At 48.4% G+C, this 11,952-nt stretch overlaps 2 protein-coding genes across 13 annotated transcripts in view; one reads left to right on the top strand and one right to left on the bottom strand.

The window, feature by feature from the left end:
- The window catches only part of LOC144144530 (uncharacterized), a 321,359-nt gene that overhangs the window by 209,182 nt on the left and 100,225 nt on the right, over nucleotides 1–11,952 (top strand). The gene's annotated exons all lie outside the window — the stretch shown is intronic.
- Nucleotides 4,895–11,952, bottom strand: part of LOC144144528 (anoctamin-7-like) — a 118,153-nt gene continuing 111,095 nt past the window's right edge. For all 5 annotated transcript variants that reach the window (XM_077676014.1, XM_077676016.1, XM_077676015.1 and 2 more), the window contains 3 exons: nucleotides 9,862–9,952; nucleotides 7,512–7,643; nucleotides 4,895–6,341 (listed from right to left, as the gene is read on the bottom strand). In XM_077676014.1, coding sequence (XP_077532140.1) covers nucleotides 6,285–6,341; nucleotides 7,512–7,643; nucleotides 9,862–9,952 — 280 coding nt within the window. In that variant the 3' untranslated portion in view covers nucleotides 4,895–6,284. The remainder of the gene's footprint in view (nucleotides 6,342–7,511; nucleotides 7,644–9,861; nucleotides 9,953–11,952) is intronic.

Here is an 11,952-nt window from a genome sequence, read left to right as displayed (position 1 = left end):
GCGACGAACTGGTCCCGTTGAGCATCGTCGAGGAACGTACCGTAAAATAGTCGCACTTGGCTGCTATGTGTTTCAGCGTGACTGCAATTGCCGCGACGGACTCCCCTTGTCCTTGTTACGGCCCGTTGAATTTGAGCGGCGCTTTGCAATGGCGAATTGACTGCTTGTTGTGGTCACTAAGAGCTTTCACCAAGGCCTCGAACGTCTTCTCTTCACAAAGGTCCTTGAGACTCTTGTGCGCTTTCGTCTCAATGGCTGAAATGAAGGCTGTTTTTTTTTTTTAACTTTTGTCTTATACGCCGGCTGCTTCATAACAGTGTCCCAAACTGTTTTACGTACGAAATGAAATTTTCGTTTGCTTCCTTTATGAAGTCGTCAAATTTTCCACATCTTCCGCATACCTTGCCTTTCGTATTCCAGCTGTCGTTGCTCACGGGATCCGCCACCACCGTTAGGTGTAGCAAGTTCCTTATCCCGTCGCCACGTGTTTTATCAGAGCGAGACGACGCTGGAATCAATTGGTGAAAAGGTTTAAGGCGATGGTAATCTAGCGGCTCGCATGCTGATATATGGGCACAGCGGATGATGTAGCCTGTGACGTCAGGATGGAGCGGCCCTACGTTGGCTAATTCAGCAGTCACTTGCAATGCGATGAGTGACCTTGAAAGACGTAGCGTAGTAGAGCTCTCGCTCTAAAAACTCGACAAAACGCGAGTTAACATAGCAAGAAGTGCATTCACTTTATTACAAAAAATATTTACAGCCTAACCGCAGCTCTTTAAACAACTGTCCTTTGGAAAATTGTGCAACAATGAAAGAAACTTTACTTTGCGGATTATATAAACTAGGTGACACAGGATAGAGCATAACACCAACAACAAAACGCTTCTGCCGGTGGACCGCCCCGCAGTGCTATCGTCGACAATTCCCTACAGGCCATTCGACTTTTCTTCGACACGCTCGTGCATATTATATACTACGGCGACGAAAAGCTAAGACGCGTCGCCCTGATGCTTTAACCAGACCACCGCACCACGCACGCACGAATAGCAAAAGAAAGGAGCTCGCGTCGACGGTGGTGCCGGCGCGACATCTTCGTGGGGGTGGCCCGCTGGCAGAGACGTCATGAACAGTGAAGGGAGAAACGCATGCGCGAGGACGATGTGTTTCCGCACGCGTTTTTTTTTTTTTTTTTTCCTTCTCCGAAACCGGTCTAGCAGCTGCGGAACCGGTTTTGCGGAACTGGTTGCGGACCGCTTTCCCAGACAGGAAAAAAACGCACTCAGAGACGCGTCGTTCTCCGCACATGCGCTTCAACCTTGAGTATCTCAAGGGGCACGTATTGGCAAACAACGTCTAGGGGAAATGCTGGAAACAGCTGTCAGGGACTGGAACGGCAGCGCATTCACCTCTGCGAATGTGGAGCCCATATAGTGCCCCCGGCACTTTCAGGATCGGGTTTGAATTAAGTAAGTGCCGGGAGGCGGTGATTATCGAACTGTTGGTCATCGTTTATCTGGCCCCTTCCAATAGTGTCAAACCCGTAGAGAGAGGAGAGGACTGCGCAGTGGCTGCTCACAAGACCACGTCTTTAAAGGGACAGACAACCGATTTCTTGCGAGTATATTTTCTGTACTCCAAATGAAAAGGGCATGACTTAGAACACCTTACCGGAATCTATTTTGCTGATAGCGCCCTAGAAATGGGAATTTTTAGATCTACCAGCCATACGCGTCCCGCCAAAAAAGGAATGCTGGGTAACCGTGACAGTGAGCCGGGCTGCAACATACCTTTTAACTTCACGAGAGATTAAGAGAGGTATTTAAAACTTGTCCCCGGCTAAAACCCCAATAATGAGCACATTTGCTGTTGAGTCATGGGGTTTCTTAATAACGCGTTGGAATCGACGGCATTGTTGGCAATATAAGGCAGTGTCACGTTTAGAGCCTACGTGTCGCACCTTTCAGGCTTCAGAAATCTTAGTGCAGAATTAAAATATTTCCGCCTGTTTATTTAGAATCCCCTTGCCGTTATCCTAATGTACAAACACTGGCTTTCATATAAGCTGAAGGACACGCGCTCCACAAAGATCGGTTGTGTGTCCCCTTTAAAGCCTTTCTCACGACATATACAAGAACCGTTGCCTGACGGCGGTTGCAGTCTGGTTACAGGCCAACGGGAGCATCATTGTAGGGAGTATGAATAAAGAGGTGTAGGCAGTGGTCTGCCCCGCAGGGTAGACTGAGTGAGACGGGTGATGTGTATAGGGATTTCTTGATTTTAGCGCTTTCTGGCTAGAAGCGGTTCCGACACATATAATGCGCATGGGAATGCAGTGTCTCGAAATCTTTAAGCCGCAGTAGGGTCTGTGTGCCCGCATGTGAAAGATAAAAGACTATTTTCCCTTTTGCCTCTCACTTCATCACGCCTTTCAATCTAAAATATTACCGAAGTGCGAAGCCGGGAGGCTTAATCTTAAAAAGATAATTCCTATGATATTTTTTACCTTATCTGCGAAAATCGCGCCTCACTGGTGCTATTGGGTGCGCAAAGCATTCGGTCCTGGAGCTGAATCACCGTTCCATGCCAGTTCAATTGCTGCGAATGCATTTTGACCGTTTAAAGCGACAGCCCTGCATTTATCGTTCGGCGAAAATCCGATGTTAGCGTTACAACGGTGGGTACCAAAACCTTTATGGCTGATAGGTCAACATACCCCACCTACAAGTGTCACCCCACTGGCTGCGAATGAGGATAATCTGCCGCCTAACATCTCCATTGGCTGCACCGCATCATGTGGCTGCGAACAACGAACACCAGTGCCATTGGCTGCGAACATTGGCTAGCGCTAACCTCAAGTATACTCATTGGCTTGAGAAGGAGGTATGCGCCTGCCTGAGATCCCCATTGGCTGTAACGCGCCATGTGGCTGCGAATACGGGTCGGCGGCGTTGCGGTGTTAGGCCACACATTAGTCAGGGCTATAGCATGGAGAACCGGTGTACGCGACGTTGAATGAATTTGACGTTTCGTATACGTTCCTCGGCTGAACTTCGAGGTAACCTACCGGGAAGGCTGAATATAGGCCTAACAACACATTACTCAGCTGGATTTGTCATTGACTATTGCAGTTGCCGGCAGTATCTCATGGCCGATTCGTATGGATGCACTCACGGGGCGAAGTACACATGTAAATCTGTCGCCTATAACATGCGTAAGGAGACAAGTGTCTCCATAATTCTTTAATCTGGTTTCGCTTTCTAAGCTGCATTTGTTGCGAAGCTGCCGCAAGTACCACATGAGCGTACGTTGGCGCCAATCTTGCCTTGTAGCTCCAAGAGGCCACTAAGTGCTTGCGATAGCTTGAAATGCCTAACAGCGCGAAATCAGAGTTCACCCTGGACAGGACAAGGACGTGAGAGAAATGGAGAACTTTTTCTGCGCTTTAAAGGGGCAATGCAGACAAAACACAAGTTTTGTTCATTCGAAAGATTGCCTCTTTAGAATCAAACTGACACCACTTTTAATAAAGACTTCGCTCAAATAAGCTGCATAATTAGGAAAAAAGGCAATGGCCATGCGGCTCACTAGCTCATTTCTCGCACTCAAACATCTGACGTAATATGCACAGCCGTGCGATTGGCTCAGGCCCGCAAAAGAAAACGCAAGTTAGGCAGGGCTTATGAGCTTGCAGAACGAGCTGTTTTCACTTAAATGTAATGCAGATTCATTTTACAGCAGTAAGAATAGTGCGGTAAACAATGGAAGTTATGAAAGTACATGTAAACATAGAAGTATCAGGGAGTACTGCTGTTGGTACTGCGCACACTATGCTTGTTATAGCTGCACAGCAGCCCGGAACTTCGGGGTTGTCTCGCATGACACTGGCCGATTGGCGTAAGCGACATTCTTTTACGTGGCCCTGTTTGTCGAGCATGCCCCATATTTCACGGTCAAAAACAAGGCAAAGGCGGGCAGCGGACCGGCGCAGTACGGTGGCGCCATCTAGGAGGACTGACGGTTAACAAGGCTGCGCAGTCCATGCAGAGCCTAACAGCGCACTAGCGTTCGTTTGAAGACCTATATTTGCTACGTCATCGCAGACGTCACAAAACACAATTTGGCGGGATAATTAAAATTTTCACATAAATTGAATAAATTCTCTGTGAATAAAGCATCGTTCGCTGCCGGACAAGTTCTGGGGGGCACTATGAAACACCAAATCTTTCGAATAAAACAAACGCGTTTTAAGTGCGAATGCACTTCTTAAGCGACCCTGAATCACGCGTCCACCGCCGTCCGTCCGTCCGCACCACATACCCACTTAGGGCGATTGGCCAAGAAGAGTTTCTAATTTCTTTAGCACATACCCACTTAGGGCGATTGGCCAAGTAATCTGAATCACGCGTCCACCGCCGTCCGTCCGTCCGCACCACATACCCACTTAGGGCGATTGGCCAAGAAGAGTTCCTAATTTCTTTTAGCACATACCCACTTAGGGAGATTGGCCAAGAATCAGGCGTGAGAAGGGCTAATGCACCCGCTTAAAGGAGTACTGACACGAAATTTCAAAGCTGAGATCCGCTCTAGCAATCAAGTACAACGACAACACAAATAGGTGTCTGTGCATGGCACATACCCACGTGGGGGATTGGCCAGGAATCGGGCGTGAGAAGGGCTAATGCACCCGCTTAAAGGAGTACTGACACGAAATTTCAAAGCTGAGATCCGCTCTAGCAATCAAGTACAACGACAACACAAATAGGTGTCTGTGAATAAATGCATCTTTCTTTCTTTGTAGTTGTGTGTGTGTGTGTGATCTCTCTTTCGCGAACATTACCGAACCGCGCAAATTCAACTCCTGCATTCGCACTTTCACATTCTTCCCCTAGGGGAAATGCGGGGAAATTTTTTGTCTGCATGGCCCCTTTAAGCGCACACAACTTGAGGGGTCAGTATTATGGGGGGCACACAATTCAAAATAGGAAGCGCGAGTCAGGTAGTCTAGCCGCAACATGATGCCATGACCGGCGGGAGCAGAACGTTTACGCAGACTGTAGTCGGCAGGGGGCCCGTGTTAAGCCAAAGAAGCGAGACCGTATAGCCACCATCGGTTACATGTACTGGATGCAGAAGCTTAGGGGCAGGAATGCTCCTCGTCGAACATCAATGTGAAAAATGAGGATGGTGTTGTGAGGCAGCATTGAGACACACGTTGGTCAGATCAGAAACAGAGCACGAAAACGCTGAGGGACATTCACGCGCGGTCTTCGGCGGGAGTATTTAAGATGCAAGAATGGACACATGCAGAACATCGACTCGCGTATGTTGTGGTGGTGTAGTCACATGACAATGCCTCCAACGTATATTGGATGCACCGTATATGGCTGCTGGCCGGGTGTACGAATCACAAAGCAGGGTGGTCACCTCTCACGGTCACTAAGCGCTTTGAATGAGATTTTACGGCGAGGAATGACTAATGCCCTTCGGGGGCGAATATTGGTCGTGTTCAGAAGAGTTGGAATGGCTTGGTTTTTGACGTGGCTTCTCCAAGTGGCTCCGTTCGTCCTGGGGTAGACGAGCTGTACGCTTTGACAAGTATACAAAGAGAGAGCTGACGAGTCTTATACGCATCGTAACTGCGGCTGAACACAGCTCTTTTGTAGCAAGCCAGGAAAATTAAAACTTAGATTTAGGAGAAATTTGATCTCACCTAATCCGGGGTGAATGTACAATATCAGTCCTTAAAAAAAACCCAAATTTACGTTAAAACCTGTTGAAAGCGTTTTGCTTTACGCGCGGCTGCGTATTATTATTATATCTTTATATGAAAAACTAGCACGGCGGGTGACCTATGCATCGCAAGGTTAAGCCCCCAGGGTCGTTCGTCACTGTTCCAAGTTCTACGCTATGTTATAACCGGAAGTTCCACTAGGATGCCACGTCGGAAGTGAGCAAAAATGACTCGCCCGCCCAATTAATGTCCAACGAGAACAACAACGACGACAACAAAGGGACTATCAGCATGAGTGGGTGCGGGTAACAGCAGCACGCTTAAGGATAGCGTTGTGCCGGACTGTAGCGCTGAAATCTTGCCCCAGTGCGGACAGCGACGCACTGCCCGACGGCAGCTCGGCCGTCCGGCGGACATGGGGAGCGCAGCCGGCGTCCAGGTGGGGGTGCAGGGCAAGCCTGCTCCGTGGACGTGTTTTGAAGCTTTGCTCGGCCAGGTCCTATGCAGACCCGTGTTCGGCTCTTTCTAAAGAGGAGCCGTGCGGGATCCTTTACACGGCTGGAGCATCCGTCTCCTCTTCATCCTCTTCGTCCCTCCTCTGCGCCACCTGCGAATGAAAGCCGTTTATTAAATTGATCGATTCATCGATTCATCGTTTTATTTATTTATTTATTTATTTATTTATTTATTTATTTATTTATTTATTTATTTGTCTGTTTGTTTGTTTGCTTGTTTATTGACTGATTGACTGACTGGCTGGCTGGCTGACTGATCGATCGATCGATTGATTGATTGATTGATTGATTGATTGATTGATTGATTGATTGATTGATTGATTGATTCAAGGTTGCTTGGTTGGTTAATCGATTGATTGATTGATCGATCGATCGACTTTATGGAATGGAGAGGTTCGTAGCCCGAAGGGGTTGGGGATTATTAGAAGCTGGGTGGCACGTTCTCGGGCCTTCAGTCATGGATGCCCTCTTGGGGGGTTTGCTAGGTTCTCATCAGACTGCTTTATATAGACCGCTTTTCAGCACGTAGCGGCCAATATTACCCAGCAAAGATGTTTCCATGCGACTAGTCGGATCTGGGCTTGTAGGTCGGTACGAACTTGGCATTTATCGAGTAAAACATTGGATACTTTGGCTCTCGCCGTAGCGCGGAGTCCGTGGAGTTGCGTGCATTCGGACTGTCCAAGGTAGGCGACTACTGGAGTGCAAACACGGCTGCATTCCTTAAATGTTAAATAACCGCGTAGTTACCAGTTACGTAGTCAGGATTTACGATTGAGTGGTCCTGAAACCAGAGCCATATATCTCTCCGATGGCATTTCACACGGCTCTGCCTGAAGCACGTCTCAGTAATGTTTCGGAATGCCTCGGGTACAAACGTGCATCGAGCCTAAAATCGCCTGTAGTAGGAATTTATAGGCGTGTATTTCAGAACCACTGGACTTACCGAAAATTGCAAATTGCCTCCGCGTTTCTATCTCTTTCCTCGTCAGCGATGAAACCTCCGCCTTTTTACGGCCACCTCTGACGAACAGGAAGCGGGCAGCAGTCGAAAGTTCAAAACGAGCCAATAATTCGAGTAAATTTGAAAATGTCTCGTCGTGTGTAAACGTGAAGTATGTGGCTAGATACTAACGAGGCAGAGCTCCGCAGCTGTTACGCATGTATACGCCCCGGTGCAGTTTCGTTCGACTATCTGTTCGCCTCCAGTGCAGGTGCAGTGTACCGAGGTTCGAGTGGCCGACACTAAAAGCGCACCGTACCTTCATGATGGTCTCCGAGTCTGCGAGCGCCTGCTTGGCCAGGTACCGCTCGCGCTTGATCTTCAGCTCCAGCTGGTGCGGGATGTCCGGCACCACCAGGTCTATCAGGCGGCACACGCAGAACACCACGTGCTGCACGCGCCGCCACGCATGCGCGTCACTAACCACAGTTAGGGCACACCAGGAGACCTCAAGTATGACTGAGTTGCCCGAGCTGTAGGGCTTGTAGCAGTGAACGAATATACGAGGAATTGTTATTAAAAAAAAATCGTCAATAGTCAGTGCACCGGCAGGTACGTATTTTCTATTATTATTAATATTAATATTATTAATATTATCTATTGAAGTTTCGTAGAGCACGTCAAGCATTCTGAGGGCACAGAATTCAAAACAAGAGAAAACGCTTGACTAGCACCTCTGTATCTTATGTCGGCGATAAATAAAAATGCTTGCACCAGCTTTCTGCCACCACATATTTCTGTCGCACTCAAGACATTAGATTCAGCTTCAACTTCTTTATGGCCTGGAAACTCTTGAAGTGGTCTCAAAACTTTTTACAAGGACTGTACATACCTATCGATAATTCAGTAATCGTGACTCGAACAAACAGTGCCGGATTGAGTCACGCGTCGGACACTTCACATTGGCCTGACTTCGTTAACAACGCAAGGAAGCTCGACGACGCGCGCGCCAGTTCTTTATGAACTAACGACTGGCACCAGTCGCCTGGCCTCTAAAACACCCGTTGCTGTGCGAGTATGTCCGCTCATTGTGGGAATGGTCAAAGAAGTTAGAAATGGCCGTGAGCCCTCCTCGATCTCCTGGCCATGACACAGGGAGAGTCCCCACAAAAGGCTAGACATCTATAATCATCCTGGCTTCAGATTTTCGTTTCCTTCAATATGGTCGCAGAAATCTAGCCGTAGACAGTTCCTTTTCTGCTTGCACTTTTATCCCAAATTTTTTAGCGTTTCCGTAGGTCGGAATGTAAATTCTGTACGGCGCGCAGAGGGGGAAGTAAGGCAAAACTGATAATTAGCAGGCTTTGTCGTGCAATTGAGAAGCACTCAAGAGGCACTAGACGAGGAAGGTGAAGAGGGGGTTAATCGCACGCCGCTTGCTCATGTTTGTTCGTTTGCTTCCAGTGCGTCTGTTTCCAACGGCCAAAATGTCGCGAACACTACAAAGCAGCTACAAAAAAGCATACCTAGAGGATCTTCTCGAGAGATTTCAGAGCAAGGCTAATCGATGTGGAAACACCACGCAGAGACGTATATTCAGGACAGGTCTGTTTCAATTCCTGAACAGCCTCAGCTCATTCCATCAAATGGTAAGCGCCGCCGCCGAATTCGCAAGCAGACGCTGTATGCTGTCACGACTGCGGAAGATAAAACCGACGGAGTGGTGCTGGATTGTTCAGCAGAAAAAACAATAGGCCACATGGGCTGGTGTGGTTTCACTAAATATAAATTAGAAATTTCTGCTGTTCTACACGTCGAACCCACTTGTGGGCTCCGAGGGGAACCGTAGTGGAGGGTTGAGGATTAATTCAGATCACCTATCAATCTTTAACGCGCACCGAAATATCGACACAGGGGTGTTCTTGCTTGTCCCTTTCATCAGAGAAACGGCCTCCGCGGATAAGATCGAGGGCGCGTCCTTGGGCTCATGCACAACGCACCATTCACTGAACAACCGCGGTGCGTTAAATCTACATTATTTGTGATTGCGGCCTGTTGGGTCGTTTAGTCAAGCAAGAGAAGCAAGCAAATCACTCTGGCCGGGAGATAAAACAAACGCCTAAATAAATAAAAAAGACAATGTAAGGCCATCGTGACGAGCCGGTAGTCATCATCACGGAAGCGCGAATTGTAAAACAAAGTCCACCATCCAGAAGGCATGGTCTACAACGGCTGTTGTTCCTTCACTTCTAACAATTTCAAGGACTATACCTAACTCTGAACCAGAGAAAGGAGTACGTCTCCCTGAATTTGACCGCCCGACCGAAAGTTGTATGAGTGTATTTAGATTTATACTCACGTCGCGATCTGTGCGCCTTACATGCTAAAACATATGTAAGGTCCAATTCTCCATTTTCGTCTCACTCACAATACAACACCCGTGGGGGCACAGATTCATCACTTCCTCCTTTTGGTCAAGTTCTGTCTTCTGGTCTTTTTGTAATCCTTTGATTTGGTCACAATATGCTCACCAATCTAACCCAAACCGTGTTGACGGCCCGTATCAAATACTTTTAACAGTGGCTTGGCTACATGACATTGTAACAGCTTCAAGAGTTGCTTGAATTCATACCCGGAAAAGAACATGAGCGAAGAAATGTCCCGCCTACCTCAAATATTATGACGAAGGCCAGTCGTACGGCGAGCAGTTTCCAGTGGAAGAAGGTCCAATTGCCGTTCTCGTCTCTCAGGTCACGATACCTGCAACGCATTGACAACGTGCTCCACGTCACTATGTATGTGCATATGCGTGTCAGAACCACCAACAAAGTGCAGGGAAAGCCAGCTTTGCCTCTGCTATTTGTCTAAGTCTAAATTACACGAATAAATCGCAACCTTCGCCTCACTTTCCCTCAACCTCACCCTCAACTAACCAAGGAGTAAGCAATTATCTGGAGTTGATTACAAACGAACTCCTATTACAACGCACCCATCCTCCATGCTATCTCCCCAACCCAATACACCCTCACTTGTCCCTTCTGCCCCTCTCATAATACTACCTACCACATGGTGTGGGCCTGTCAAAACACCCCATCGCTTACCCCCAATCCCAAACCTTCCGCAGAGCAGTGGGAGGGCCTGCTGACCAGCTCCCGTCACGCTGGCCAGATCTTTCTGGTCACCCGTGCCAGGGCTGCAGCCAAGGCCCAAGGGTACCTGGACTGAGGCGAACCCGCCCCACCGAGTGATGTCTCAACTACCACCGTTTGCTCTATTAAATGTTTATTACCTCTCTCTCTCTCTCTCTCTCTCTCTCTCTCTCTCTCTCTCTCTCTCTCTCTCTCTCTCTCTCTCTCTCTCTCTCTCTCTCTCTCTCTCTCTCTCTCTCTCTCTCTCCTCTCTCTCTCTCTCTCTCTCTCTCTCTCTCTCTCAAGAGACCTTGCACCATTATTTTTCGACCTGTCTTTCTAAATCTTGAATGATTTCAGCATAGAGTCCACCAGGCAATTCAGTACATGGAATATGGGGTCGCAAAGAACCTGATACAAAAATTACTGTTCAACGTCCACAAGAGGATGCATTACTTGCCCAAAACATTTTAGATGCGAAAGCATCTCGGCCCTGTCCCCTGTCGGCGACCGCACTCACACTGCGCATGCGCAACTCTCCTCCTTACACCGACAGCTGCGCGATACAACACTATAAAAAAAAGAAATAGTTAGCGGCGCCCTGTTTCGATCCAACGACTCTCTGGTCGCAACGGGACGTACGCGGTGCTCTTCCCGACAGGAGCAAGTGCTACTAACGCGCCTTATGTCCTTGACTCATTCAAACTACGTCAAGAAGCTACTGATACAACGAAGGCACGCGAAGCTGAACGTCAACGGAAACGACGAACTGAAAACTTTAGAGGAGGATGTTGAATTTCCCGTGGGAAAGCTGTGGCGGGAAGCGCCACGCACCTTGCAGCTCGACCAGCCCCGTCCGCAGCGCCTCTGATGCTAATTGTGGCAGGATGCCCCTAGGGATTGACCAACCAAAGAATCCATCACGAGGTAGGTTCACGTTCAACCACCGTCGTCATCTTCCCGTAAGGGAACCGCCGAAGAAGGAGGAGGAGAAGACAAAGCCGCGAAGAGGAGGGCGTGTACATTGCTCTCAGCCGGTGCACCAATGTCAACAACCTTTACCTCACCAACGCTGACGGAGACTAGCGATTCTACCACAGAGACAACATCGACAAGAACATGATGGACGAGTTTCGGCGCCTCGAGAACCACCGCCTACTCACCGTAACACAACAGTACTTGCGTGCCTTTGCCACCGGTGTGGACCCGGACGCGGAATTCCTTCTGGCGCTAGTAAAACCCAGTTCACTCAACATAACGGCAACACAATAGAACCACACGGAACCGCCACGATGCTTCGCATCCTCATCAGGGTTCCCCACGGGAAGATGGTGTAATTTTTTTGTCTGTTTCTTGGTTCTAGCATTGCTTAACTGCTGGAATGACGTCACTGAGGCTATATCGCGGTTTTTAAGCGGCTTTCTTTCAGTTACAGGAATAAACGCACTCGATACCCGCTGCAAAGAAATCGACCACAGAAGCAAAACAGAAACTCGAACGGGTATCTGCTCTACGAGCAAATCAAAGCAATGCCGTTATGTGCTGGCGATAACTATAGCAGTGCTGACAGGAACGAAGGGAAGAGTGAAAACATTTATCAGCGGTGTTGCGGGGTCTCTTTAACCCTTTATC

The sequence above is a fragment of the Haemaphysalis longicornis genome, unplaced genomic scaffold (genome assembly GCF_048455015.1).
Source record: "Haemaphysalis longicornis isolate Haplotype H1 unplaced genomic scaffold, Haemaphysalis longicornis Haplotype H1 scaffold_7, whole genome shotgun sequence".
Taxonomy (NCBI): Eukaryota; Metazoa; Arthropoda; class Arachnida; order Ixodida; family Ixodidae; genus Haemaphysalis; species Haemaphysalis longicornis.
Note: the sequence above shows the minus strand (reverse complement) of the source record. Positions and strands in the feature narration are given on the sequence as shown.